This window comes from Pleurodeles waltl, chromosome 2_2 (assembly GCF_031143425.1).
Source record: "Pleurodeles waltl isolate 20211129_DDA chromosome 2_2, aPleWal1.hap1.20221129, whole genome shotgun sequence".
NCBI lineage: Eukaryota > Metazoa > Chordata > Amphibia > Caudata > Salamandridae > Pleurodeles > Pleurodeles waltl.
In genome coordinates this window covers 316,736,872-316,751,048 of record NC_090439.1, presented here as the reverse complement: position 1 = coordinate 316,751,048, position 14,177 = coordinate 316,736,872, and the positions used below count along the sequence as shown (strand labels likewise).

Here is a 14,177-nt window from a genome sequence, read left to right as displayed (position 1 = left end):
TCGTGAAAGGAAACTGACGTCAGCGCGCTGAAGTAGCGCCTGTATTAGACTGCGACGTCATCATGATAACCATGATGCTAGCGACACCCGCAGAGTCGACCGACGCCGCCTGACGGCACGCAGGGGTACTGCTTGAAGAAAAATTTCTAGATCCAGTCTGACGCCCGGGAAAAATTCAAAGGTAAGGAATCTGCAACTAGAATATATCTCTACCAGATATATCGTTACTGAAGGTAAGTAACTTGTACTTATTCACTAAGAACACTTATCACATGAGACGTGGCAAAAATGTTTAGCACAACATTTTATCTCAAGCTTTAAAAATGGCCTTTCAAAATACATCTAACATTTTCTCAGTTTCACCCTCTTGTCGTCAATTTATTTTTCCTACTACTCTTGTGCATGCAATTTCCAAAGTTGTTTCTGGGGTTAAGATTGCTCTAAATTATGTTGGAAACGTACTTAGGCAAAGTATTTCCTTACTAGGATTGTTCTACAAGTCGACTGTTACACATTAAGGACTATTTGATACAGTTGCATGTCTAAATTGCTTGAAATGATAACCCTTTACATCTACGTCCATGAACAGCAGAAACGACATGTTCCCAGCAAACCTGAGATAAATGTATCAAAAGTTCATTTCAGCACATCTTTTAGTCAGCATACCCACACTCTACGTGGACGCTATAAAGACTTGGACATGAAAAATGCTGTAGTTTGAAAGAGAAGTGCGTTGTAATGTCAACAAATGAAACATTTTCACTCATTGAGCTGATGAATAAGATGAGAGGCCTGCGTTTATTGCCTCCTGCAGAGTCCTTGTTGTAAAATATGTCTAAACAGCTGACTAGACTCAGACATTTTGCAGCAAGTCATCCCTGTGGCACTGTATTTGTTGGCTGTGTTGCCATTCCAGCTCTGCATCACCGAGGTGCGGATGATGTCAGTTCTACTTGGATTATAGAAGAAAAATGCTGGTTTCGCTCTGTAGTCTTACTTTATGTGGAGTAATGGAGCCAAGCACCATGCAGGCTTTTGTAGTGTTCATGGGCTGACGTAGTAAGGCTGCAAGGGAGAGGAGGACAAATCTCTTTTTGGCCTGTCACAAATTGAAAAGATTTAAATATCAGGCGTTTTTGAGACATTTTCATGTGAGTAGGGGCAGTGGCTGCCATAATAATGAAAACACATACAATCCTTCTGTTTGTGCTGGTGGACACGCAGACGGAAAAAGTAGCATAGCAAATTCTAAGTGTCAGTCCTCCTCAGACCCTATTTCCTTTCTTCAAACACTATGTTTAAGAGTTCATTTTTCAGCAGTAAGATCCAGTGCATGTCTGTTTGGCCGGTCTAACATGGCCGGCCAAACAGACCTGTTGTGGTGCATAGGATTAGTGGTCCGCAGGCTTCCTCATTATCATAGTTATCCAGACCTCGAGATGTACATAACGCCCAACTCCTCCGAGATGTGATAGGTGCCACTCTGACTTCTGCCCATATCCACATCTTCAAGTGCCACATGACCAGTTGTTACCAAATGAATAGCTTGAAGCTAATTAATTTGGTGAAAAACGGGAGAGTTTTCTATACACAGGCAACACCATAGCCACTGGCTACTAACCTAGCTCCTGTGTCAGTTGACTAGGAACATTTGGCTGGTAACATTGAGTGAGGGCATTCAACTTCTGTCCTTTTTGGTATTTTTTCCCTACTTTCCTGGGGCTCTTGGGGTGAACTCCTGCTACCCTTGGGGCAGCACATTCAAGTGAAGTATGGAACGGCTGCTTCAAAGCCGCTCCGTGCTCACTGTGCAAGAGGAAAAAAACATCTGCACTTTAAAGCGGGATTTAAGATCCCTTTTCAGGGGATGCAGTGAGTGACTGCACCCATCTGCGGGGGGGATGTCTGGGGCGTCCGTAGAACCCCCTTTAGCCCCTCTGAGGGCTGCCATCAGGAGGCACTCTGACAGTGCGCATTCTGACCGCTTTTTTGTCTTTGAACCTGCAACTATAATGAGGTGCAGGTGTGCAAAGGCAAAGAGATACACTCATTTGCCTGGAGCCACGCCCCCATGCAAATAATGGAACACACTTTTGAGATAGCGCTGGTGCTACATGTGTGACAGCAGTATAAGTGTTTCAGAATGGGCCCCACAAGCGTCTATGGCCCAGTCTGTAATACCAAAAGGCTCCAGGGGCCCACAAAGCAGGCTTACATGCATGATATGCCTCTGGATCACTTTCTGTAATACAGCCACTGGTATCCAAAATATAGAGTGTGAAATTTGAGCAGGTGCACTGTTGATTTCCGTGAGCTGGATCTCAACGAGGTTGTTAGAGACCTTTTTTAATACTGCATGATTGTAAAGATAGATCTGTTTACCACAAAGCAAATTCAGAGAGCCTGGTCTTTGCTTCCTAAAAACCTTTATTGGCTCAAGACCTGGTCTTGCTGCGGTCTGTTTTTTTAAGCTGGCAAAAGGGTGTGCATTTAATTCTTAAAAGTGGGTGCTGCTCAACCACCTTATTTTCCCTGCAGTTGGGGACCCTGGACTACATGCCCCAGATTTCCTGGCTGGGTGGGAAATGGCACATTATTTACTGCACTAGTGTGTGCCTTAAAAGCACCAGAGGTTTCCCACAGTGCGCAGTCCACTGATGCTTAACCCCTTTGTTTTGCCTACTGTTGGGGGTCTGGACAACATGCCCAGTTGGGCAGGAGGCGGCGATCTTATTTACAGCTCTGGTAGGTGCCTTAAAAGCACCACAGGATTCCCGTAGCATGGGACACGCTGGTGCTCAGCCGCCTTATTTCGCCTGCTGTTGAGGACCGGGACTACATGTCCCAAATCTTCCCGCTGGGTGGGAGGTGGCCACATTAGTCACTGCAATGGCAGTCACCTTAAAAACACCAGAGGATTCTTGCAGCACGCAATGCGCTGCTGCTCAACCGTCTTGTTTTGTCTGCTGTTAGGGGCCCGGACTACATGCCCCAGATCTCCCAGCTGGGCGGGAAAGGGCCATATTATTCCCTGCGCCTGTGGGTCCGTTAAAGGCACTTGAGGATTCCCGCAGCATGCTGCTGCTCAACCACCTTGATTTGCCTGCTTTTGTGGGCCCGGACTACATGCCCATTATCTCCTAACTGGGCTGGAGGCGGCCACATTATTCACTGCACCTGTGCGCACCTTAAAAGCACCGGGGGATTCCTGCAGCGTGGGATGCACAGCTGCTCAACCACCTGGTTTTGCCTAGTGTTGGGGCACAGACTACATCCCCCCCCCGATCTTGCACCTGGGCGGAGGAAAACCACATTATTCACTGCGCCTGCAGGTGCCTTAGAAGCACCAGAGGATTCCCACAGTGCAGGACGCACTAATGTTCAACTGCCTTGTTTTGCCTGCTGTTGGGGGCCAGACTAAGTGCCCCAGATCTCCCATCTCCTGGCTGTGCAGGAGGTGGCTACATTATTAACTGCATCAGTGGGTGCCTTAAATGCACTAGAGGATTCCCACTGCGTGAGACGCACTGCTGCTTAACCATCTTGTTTTGCTGCTGTTGTGGGCCTGGGCTACATGCCGAAAAACTCCTAGCTGGGCTGGAGAAGGCCACTTTATTCACTGCGCCTGTGTGCACCCTAAAATCCCAGAGGATTTCCGCTGATCGGGATGCGCTGCTTCTCAGCCACCTTGATTTGCCTGTTGTTGTGGACCCGGAATGCATGCCCCAGTTTTCCCAGCTGGGCAGGAGGAAACCACATTATCCACTGTGCCAGTGGGTGCCTTAAGAGCACCAAAGGATTCCTGCAGCACAGCATACACAGCATCCAGGCGCATGCCCCCGGGTACAGAGTCAAGAGCAGACCCGTCAGCACCTGTCGGCTGCTGGAGGAGGCTGGGCTGGGCCACCCCTCTGAGATCTTGTTCTTCAGTTAGTGGCTCTTTGCCTTGTTAGTATTTATGTTTTTGTAAGGGTCAGGCATCATTATGACAAAAAGGAAGTCCATAGCCATCAATAAGGATAACCCACTGGCAGGCTCTATATTATCCCATCTTACCAATGTGATGGGGGCCCTAGAGCAGGAAATTGGCTCTGAGGAATGCTTGAGTACTGCCATGAGATCATCAGCTGTTTGTGGACATTAAAAGGGTCTGGGCCCTGGACTTTGAAGACTAATTACCCTACACAACTGGCTGGCACCGGAAGGAAAACCGCACGTGCTGTACCCTTCTCCAATGTAATAGTCACTTTGTTCCCCACTGCCTGCAAAAACAGAAACTCTCTTTGTGTAAAAAGGTTTAGCCTACCCATGATATTAGACCAATGGACTAGGATCTGGCATTAGCTGGGTTGAGGGGGAATACTAAAGAGCTGGAGAGAGAGCATTTGGCCTGCTTGGAAGACAAGCTTAAGTGCCTTTGCAAAAATCATTCTAGGTAGGCTTGGCTCGCTTGAAAACTTGGTTAGGGGGCTTAGCACGCTTGTACACTAGCAGAGGCCCCAGAAAATTGATGCTTATATGACAACCTCAGTGGAATGGGGAGTCAGTGAGATGAACAGGGGCATTCTCACATTGACCCAGGCTACTTCAGGAGCTCGTTTCACCCCTTGTTTAAAGGACTCATTGGGACCTTCTCTCAGATGCTCTGGAGAAGTAAGTCATGTGCTAGCACTGTACCTGTCCCCATGAGGAGCATAGGACAAACTCAAATGGATCCTCGAGCGAACTTTCTACCAGTTTTACAATTCCCCTCAGAGTTCACTCCTCATGTGATAGTTCTTAAAATTGTCACCCCCTTGATGCCGGATTCATCTGAGAGTCGTGATTAGCTAGTTAGTAAAAAGTTATGCACTGGATTAATGGCAGGGTGTGTGATTTTTGACAACTGCACACCCTGATAAATTTGGTATGAAGAGTTTCATTTGTGGGAAACTGTTTTAAACCTGACAGAAATTAATGTATTCTCATAAATGTCAGGAATATGTTTGTTGTACTGGATAGTTTGGGTGGGCTCATGCACCCTGTGCGTGTATTATGTATATAGCAGGATTGAGGAGCTTCCTTTGAGCTAATTTTAGGTGGAGCATAGCAGCGCGCAAGTGCTGCTTTTCCGGTGTGCTGGTATTTATCAGGGCTTTTAACCACGCCCACGTCACACCCATCACTACCGCTTGTTTGTGGGCTTGCCCTTCAAAAATCCTTTGAAGACATTGGTAAATGCTTTACGTTTGTTCCTCCTTGGGGAGGTTTAGTTACCGCCTTGGCCATGGTTAATTGCATTTTTACCCATATGTTTGACTGCGAGAGGACTTCTTTTTCCTTTTGTGTGTCTCTTCACGCTGATGCTCATGGTAGCTGTGGCGCTTTGAATCAGCCCGCTTATGTGAAACTGTTTTACTTTTCATTTTCAATTTATGTGGCAAGAAAAGTCCGGTTAGTAGTTTACAACGCTAATAACTCTAACTTGGGCAAATGTGAGACCCATTGCATTGCAAATGCTTGTTTTAGACCTACAGTCTGCCCACTTTCAGTGTTCCCTCCTGTGAGCTGTCCATTCACGGTTACAAACAGATTTTCTACTCTCTCAGATCAGTTGAATTAACTCCAACCTGGGGCTATGCTGTATAGTTCTCTGGATGTTTTACTGGCCCTAAAAAGAGTAAGGGAGAGAGCTTATCTACTACCCTTAAGGGTAAACCGTTCTTGCAGACTTGGAATTATTTTGTCGGCTCGTGATGCAGCCTTGACACAATGTTCACCCCGGAAGACTGGGACAGACACTTTACCCAAGTGTACTCAGGTTCTGCTCCTATTGAGGGTCTTTCTCACACTGAGGCACAAGCCAAATGTTCAATGGCATTGTGTGCTCCTCTTCTCTCTTTTTCTGACTGAGATATAGGTTTGTATGATGTCAAAGAAGCTATCAACAGATGCCTGTGTAGGAAAGGTTCAGAGCCGGATGGGATACCTGTGGATCTATTTAGGCAAAAATGCCTTGGTGGTCTCCCCTTTTGACAAATGTTTTGAAGGCCTCATTAAGTAATGGTCTCCTTAAAGCTTAGTCGTATGCAACTGTTGTGCCCATCTTTAAGAACAGGTGTAATGGGAACCCACAATGCTATCGCCCAATATTGCTAATCAGCTTTCCGCTATAATAAGGGGCAGTATTTTACTAAAGCAACTTTAAACTTGGACCCATGAAAATTATATTCTTTCCGAATTCAGTTTGGCTTTAGCACTGGCCTTGGGACAAATGAGCAATGCCTCAACCTTTATCTTTTAATAAATAAAGGATAAATATATTTTGCTTTCATGGATGTTAATTTGGTGTTTGAATCTGTTAATAGATCCAACCTCTGGGGCATTATGACCGGACTTGGGATTGAGACCACTATGTAATTTTCCAAAGAGAGCTTCATTCTGAATTACCTGCTAACATGAGGTTTGGTCCTGGTGGGGAGACAGCTAAAGTTTTTAGAGGAGTACGCCAGGGCTGTGTCCTGGCTCCTTTATGTTTTTTCTTTATATATCTGCAGTTTCAATAAAATACATGCAAGATTTCAACATAAACTGCCCATGGGTAGGTGACCATTGCATGATGGCGTTGGTCTACACCGATGACACAGTTCTTTCAGCCAGGACCTTAATCAACCTCCAGCAGCTGCTAGATCAGTATTGTATTTTTATGACCAACCTCAATCTTATGATTAACCAGGCCAAATCACATATAATGATTTATGGATCCTGGGAAAAGAAAGTTGGTTCTTTTATTGTCAACAGTATGAACATTAGTACAGCCCCTCATATCCATACCTGGGGATTTTGTTTGATGATAAACGTAACTGGGGACCTTTTGAATACAGCAAAAGCTGTGGCCCTTAAGAGAAGCAGAAAGGCTGTTTTTAGGTTTACCTCTAGACTTGGCAGTAGACCCAGAAGGGAACTCTTGGACCTGGCCCTTTTTGCAAGGTCATCCCTAAACGTTTTGCTTCTTTCCTCCTAAATTTACTGACCAGTTTTTGTTGGCTTTAGGACTCTGGGCACTTTACTACTGCTTACCAGTACTAAAATGCATATGCTCTTTGTGTAAATTACATTGGTGATTGGTGTATCCATGATTGCCATATTTGATTTACTGGTAAGTCCCTAGTAAAGTACACTAGAAGTGGTGTAAATTAAATGCTACTAGTGGGCCTGCAGCACTGATTGTGCCACCCACATGAGTAGCCCTGTAACCATGTCTCATTCATGCCACTGCAGTGTCTGTGGGTGCAGTCTTGCACTACCAATTCGACCTGGAAAGTGTACCCACTTGCCAGACCCAAACTTTCCCTTTTTATACATGTAAGGCACACCTAAGGTAGGCCCTAATGGGCAGGGTGCAGTGTATGTTAAAGGTAGTAGATGTACTGATGTGTTTTACATGTCCTAAAAGTGAAATACTTCCAAATTCGTTTTTTTCTGTTGCAAGGCCTATCCCTCTCATAGCTCAACGTGGGGCTGCCTTTAAATATTCTTAAAGTTTTGTTTCCCTTCGAGAGCAGATACAGATATGAAGTTTGGGTTATCTGAACTCACAATTTAAAAATACATCTTTTAGTGAAGTTGTTTTTTAGATTGTTAGTTTGAAAATGCCACTTTTAGAAAGTAGGCATTTTCTTGCTTAAGCCATTCTTTGACTCTGCCTGCTAATATATTCCCCCTCTGGGTCAGACTGACTGACAGTTGGGCTGTTTGTTAATCTCTTCTGGGCAGTGACACAAAGGGAGCTGGGGTGTAGCCTGCATATCCTGATGAGCCATCTGAGCCAGAGTGGAGGGAGGAGTGGTCACTTACACCTGAATGGGCTGTGTCTGACCTCACACAATGTAGTCTCCAACCCCCTGGTGTTTGTCTGGGGCCTGGCCTGGACAAGGCAGGATCTTGTGAACAACAGAGACTTTATTTTGAAGTTTGCCTACTTCAAAGGCAGAAAGGGGTATAAGTAGTGGACCCAAAAACCCCAGACTTTAGATTTCCTCTAAGATTACTTCTGGGATCAAGAGGAACCTCTGCCAAGGAGAAGAGCCGGAGGAGGAGTACTGTCCCTTTACCTGTGACTGTCCTTTGCTGGGTTGGCCTGCAGTTGCTGCTTCTGCCTGAAAGGAGACAAAGACTGGACTTTCTTGTGCATTCCCGCTTGAGAAGAATCTCCAAGGGCTTGAACTGAGCTTTCCTCCTGCTTTGAAGTCTCAGGGCCATCAAAGACTTTCTCTACCAGCACCTGGACTACCTGCTGAGACTTAAGCACTGCCAAGTGGCGCCCCATCCAGTCCCTGGGCTCTTGAAAGGTGAAGTTGGCAGACCAAAGACAGAAATCCACGCACAAAACACCGTGCGGGGAAATGTTTCATGCACCACCTGCAACTTGGCTGAAAAATGGTGTGTCACCCGCTTCACGGCTAAAATGTATGCTCCACCTGCATCACAGCTAGGAGATCGACGCATCGCGGCTGGAGAAATGATGCAACACCCGCTTGCGGCTGCTGATAGCGACGCAAACCCCATACAGCCCCGTTTTCCAGCACCGTGTGAGTGGAGTTCTCACACATTGTCGCTGGGTGTCAAAGTCCTTGTGAACCTGTGCGGATCTGAGGTGCTCTGTCTAGAAATCTATGCATCGCTCTCTTGCAAGGGTGAAATCTGACACATCGCCTACCCAACCGGAGAAGAAACAACACACGGCCTCACTTGTGAGTAAGGAATCGACGCATCGCTTTACTTTGTGTAAAATTAACGTTTGCATTCATATCTTGACTTGTGTATGTTGGATTTTTGTAATTTTGGTCTTTGATTTAGATTCATATTGCCTATTTTTTCTAAACTGGTGCAGTGTCCATTTTGTAGTGTTTTCACTGGATTACTGTGTGTCTTGGTACACATACTTTGCACATTGCTTCTAGGTTAAACCTTTCTGCTCATGCCAAGCTACCAAAGGGGTGAGTGGAGGCTAATCAGGTGTGTTTCTTCTTTGCCCTGACTAGAGTGAGGGTCCTTGCTTGGGCAGGGGGTAACCTGACTGCCAACCAAAGACACAATTTCTAACAGGAACTTATGACAATTTATAAGGCAAAATGTCATTCCAACGTCACCTATGAGGCTGGTCTATGGGACATTAGGGATTACCTGTGACTACAGAGGGTCGAGAATGATTTTATTAAAAGATTGTTGGCTGCACCAAAAACTACTTGTACCCCATATATGCCAATAGAAATGGGGTTGGACTCTATTAATGACCAAATTAAATTTCAACTGCTATTATTGTGTCTAAGGATATGGACCAAAAAACACATTTTTTATCGGGCAGTTTTTATCTGATTGTCTTAAACTTGATTGAGGCTTAAAGATCCCCTCAGAGGGGTGTAGCTTCAGGGGGTGGGGGTGTTTGGGGTGTTACACACCTCTAATAACTGTATTTGCTGATAAATAGCTGGGTAAAGGTGCTTTCAGTCGTGTCTGATGAAGTGTCATTCAGAGTTCTCCAGGAAATGTTACATACACACTGGCAATACTACACACACTCTTTCTCCCTCTGTTTTGGAAGTCCTTGAAAATGTTACTTATTTTACAAAATATTGTATTTTCTCTCACTTAGTACTCCTACCAGTGCACATTCCACTCCCTTTCTGCTGCCCCTTGGGCCCCTCTCATGCACCCTGGTTGTTGTATAATGTATTTTAACATTACATGCCAGGGTGACTGTTGGGAAATTTGAAGCTCACAACCCCCCTAGTATTACTGGCCAGGCTACGCCCTGGTCTCCTGGAAATTGTATATCATACAACTTGCCATAGCCTGAGTCTACTTGATTTGTTTGAGAATTCAGACACTTTGTCCCTCATTATGAACTAGGCGGTCTGGGCCGCCATGCCGGCGGTGGCGGGAAATCCCGCCATCCGGCGTGGCAGCCCAGACCGCCACTTAATGAAGACATGGAGGGCCGCCATAGGTGGCCCTCCTCCACCGCCAGGCTGCCTCTGATAGGCAGCCTGGCAGTGGATGGCATCATTATCCGACAGGGCAGCACTGCTGCCCCTCGGATAATGACCCCAATTCCCCCAGCCTTTCCCTGGCTGGCGGAAGAGGTGCTCTGGGGGCCCCTGCACTGCCCATGCACTTGGCATGAGCAGTGCAGGGGCCCCTGTGCAGTGCCCCATCGCACAGGTCCATGTGGAGGCGCCGGCAATGTCCCGGCCAGGCATTCTGCTGGGCCGGTGGGCCCAGCAAAATGCTTATAATATGGCCGGCGTGGTCCTAGGGGGGCTGGCGGTCAATAGAAAGACCGGCAGCATGAACACGTCGGTGTTAACCGCTGTGTTCATAATGACCCCCTTTATCTTACAGTTTCTCTAAATCTATTAAGGAAACGTTTATGGTTAGGTGTAGTAATGCATGATTTCATAGTGTTTTAAAGAAACCTACAGTTTTAACCTATGTTCTGATTTGCACTACTCCCTGCATCAAACCTTATTTTATCTGGTTTTCAAACAAGCACCATACACTTTTGTTGACTGGACTGAGGTTGAATATTGTACACTTCCTGGTAGCTCTACGTGTTTGCCCATGTGACTGTTCTTCTGCACAAAGCTTGTTGCACTTTGTTATTCTGTAAATGTTATTCTACACCAAGGAAGTGTTTATTCTGATTATCTTAAGACAAGCAAACTTTAGACAATTTATGGCTGCTGTGGTCTTTTTCCATTTACTTTATCACCTAGTTTGTGTTTTTCAGTCTCATGTTTTATACAACGTGCTACACAAATGAGGTCAGATGCTGCTTTCGTATGAATGTATTTGTTTGTCTTGATTTCTATGTTAAAAGTGTTGTTTTTCGTTTTTGTGTTTATTAGCTCCAATAGGATTGAATATGCTTGAAATGTTGTTGATATTATGTAAGCATGCTCTTTATTATAACTTTCATGGTCATTTGCTTTGATCGAATAAATAACTTTTACTGACTTTGACATCCTTTGTGGATCCAAAAGAAAGCTCAAGCTATCTTGATACCAAAACATGTGGCCAGATTTTGGCCATTTAATTCTTGTAACTGGCCTTAAACAACTAAACGTTTTCTAGGATCCTGTTTCAGCTTTTCTGTTTTCAGGCAGTTCTGGCAACCAAGTTGTCTCCACATAGACCAGAGGTCTTTATGGCTGAAATTGGTGCCTATGGTGACAAATGTCCTGGACATTAATCATGAAGATGTCCAATGACAAACAGGTTAATCCAGAACCCTGGGGCTGACTTGTAAAGCCACTGATATATACTGGTGAGCTACTTACACTTGTTATATTACAGTACCCTGCGCCACAAGAAAAGGCTGATGTATGTTCTCCACAAAATGTTCTTGGAGGAATTGTGCCGCTGTTCTGGCTCTTGGTCTCAGACTGTCTCGAAGACAGTCTGCTGTTCCTAAACCACCCGGCACTAAAAGCAAACTGTTGAACCCGCTGCTCACTTCTAAGTCCAATGCCTTTTACTACTCTACGGGATCTGTAGTGGAAATGCCCTGCGTGCAGAACGCTGCAGTGTATATGGCACTACTTGACAACACTTTGCACAGTTATAAAGGACGATTTCTTTGTCATTGTTGTGAAGTACGTGCACCCTCTAAATCGTGTTTTTCCGGGCATACTTAGTTTTGTGAGAAACAAAAATAGGACTGAAGGAGTTTGCAAAATTAAATTGAACCAGGTATATGTAATCTATGTCGCACTTCTTCCATGCTGCGAGGTAGTCAAGCACCAGTTAATTGTTTCTTTTCGTTTTTCTTCCACAGATGTTGCCTTTATCACAACTGTTACCTTCCTATGGAAAGTGTCCGCCATCACGGTTGTGAGCTGTCTTCCACTGTACATTGTAAAGTACTTGAAGCGCAAATTTTCTCCCTCAAGTTATTCCAAGCTGACGGCGTAGGAAGGCGGTGGAGCTGAGGGGTTTTCGCGCCTGCCACTCCAGCTGGGGCACAGCCTCAGCCCTCCCGACGCGCCTCACTGACTCCTGTGGGGGGGCCACAGCAGCTGCCACTGAAGTTACAAGACGTCAAGGGGAGCACACCGAGCACAAGAGAGAACACTCCCGACCTGACGAAACTCCCTAGACTAGCTGTGACTGACACGAGCTCATAAAGCGCCCTAAATCAGACGAAGGACCACTGTTTTCTAACCGCTATGTTACTTTTCATTTAGGACGTACATGAAGGATTCATGCCGAAGACCTATTTTTATTATATATTTTTAAATATACATTAGACTGTTTTTATTGTTGTTGAGTTGAGCGATTTTGACAAAATGAAGTGGAAGAACGCAGAGCGCTAGTAATTGTTGAGCTGCTGCCCTACTGCGGACTGATGCTCAATGTTGTCACCTGTATTCTAACACCCAGTATAATCCAAGCCTGGGCCTTTAGATGTTGTTTGCTGCCACCTATGTACCTTGCTATATTAGACCTTGATGGATAGTCCCTACAGGAATTACGACATGTGTCCCCATAGCACACTGCTGCCATAGGAGCTGCTATTGTTGCAACCCCTTTCTCCAGTGAATCTATATATTCATTTCAGTAACTCTACAACTTTGGTGGAAGTTCCACAGTGGGATATTGACACCAAAGATGCACAAAAAACATACTATTTCTGCACATCTTTCTGCATAGCTGCTGAAGTAGAAAGCGACTTAGACATATACTTGTTAAACACCTATATATTTCGAAATCCTGTGACTATTTTGTATTAGTAAAGCATATTTACTCCACTTTTGGCGCAACACAGTTATGCACACTCTAAAGTTCCGAGGCGTGTAATCTCGGAGCTCGAGGGGCTATTTCAGTACAGTATTAAATCTTCCTGAAGCCCTACGCAAGCCGCCTACTGGTGTATTTATTTATACACATATATACTGAAAGGTTAACTTGAATAAGTATTTACGAGAACAGCTAACCTAAAGATATGAGATTTTACTGAAGAAAGGCAGTTCATTTCGAGTAAGCATCAGCGAAAGGTCTAGTGATAGTAACGGTGAGGCCAATTGGGTGTACCTGAGCATGGCTTTCCCTAGCATTCGACACCCCGGCCCAATAATACTGGCTTGGATTATGATCAGCATACCTGGTTGATCTTGCGTTGGTATTTTATTTTTATTTTTTTGCATTGAGCTGTAATCTGTTTACGTAGGTTTCTCAGGTAAAGTGCGTGATACAGGCTTAATGTTAAGGTAGGAAAATCCTTCATCTTCCACTGGGTTCTTTTTATCTTAGGGTCAATGCATTTGACTTATTGGGCAGTGGCTTAGTGCAGCACGCCTACCGTGAGATATATACTGTACTACGAAATGATCGTGTCAAAACAGTTACGTTACAAAATCGATGCACTGCACAATGACCCAGGGCTATGTTTCTCTCTTTACTTTCTTTTGTTGTGGTATATTTATTTCGGGAAAATGTATTGGCATTGGACCACTATTGACGAAGTAGCACCCTTGTAGTCCACGTTCAGTTCTGAAACACGTGCATATTTTAAAGAATGTTTTGGGACCAACTTTGAAGCAGACCATTTATGTGGGTTTTTTCTTTCCTTTTTTTGGCACACTACGCCAGATATGGTAGTTACTGGTTTGTTGTAACTTAATTACTACGAGTTTGTGCTAATACCTGTGGATGGTTTGCACTTAATGAATGCATCCAAGTGCCAGCATATTAAACTAAACCGCCTCACCCGTTGCACAGTACAGTTCTCAAGCAGGTGACCCTCTCTAGACTCTACCCATTTGCAGGTTTGTGTGCAAAAATGACTAAAATTACTACTTCTGCGAAACATTTTGTTTTTTAGCACCATTTATTTTGTTTCGTATGCTTTTGATTTTCTTTTAAGTATTATGACTTCTTGTTATAAGAGCAATAAAGCTTAATTTCTACCAATTTATGTTGCCCGTGATTTTTATGTGTAAAGGGATTTTCTGTTTAACATTACATACTGCTCTATAAAAAAAAAAAAAAATAATACGTACTCTCCCCACAAGATGTCACTGTTTCCTCACTTTGAGCTTGCAGACATTTTTTTGTAGTTGTAGGTCAATAGGAAGCAACGATTAATGCGTGTTTAGATCATGAACACCAAATAGGTTTGGATTGCCTTTGTGGCT

At 44.7% G+C, this 14,177-nt stretch overlaps 1 protein-coding gene across 2 annotated transcripts in view; it reads left to right on the top strand.

The window, feature by feature from the left end:
- The window catches only part of ATP9B (ATPase phospholipid transporting 9B (putative)), a 2,250,419-nt gene extending 2,236,466 nt beyond the window's left edge, over window positions 1-13,953 (top strand). For both annotated transcript variants that reach the window (XM_069219789.1, XM_069219790.1), the window contains one exon: window positions 11,819-13,953. In XM_069219789.1, coding sequence (XP_069075890.1) covers window positions 11,819-11,955 — 137 coding nt within the window. In that variant the 3' untranslated portion in view covers window positions 11,956-13,953. The remainder of the gene's footprint in view (window positions 1-11,818) is intronic.
- The last annotated feature ends 224 nt before the right edge of the window (window positions 13,954-14,177 follow it).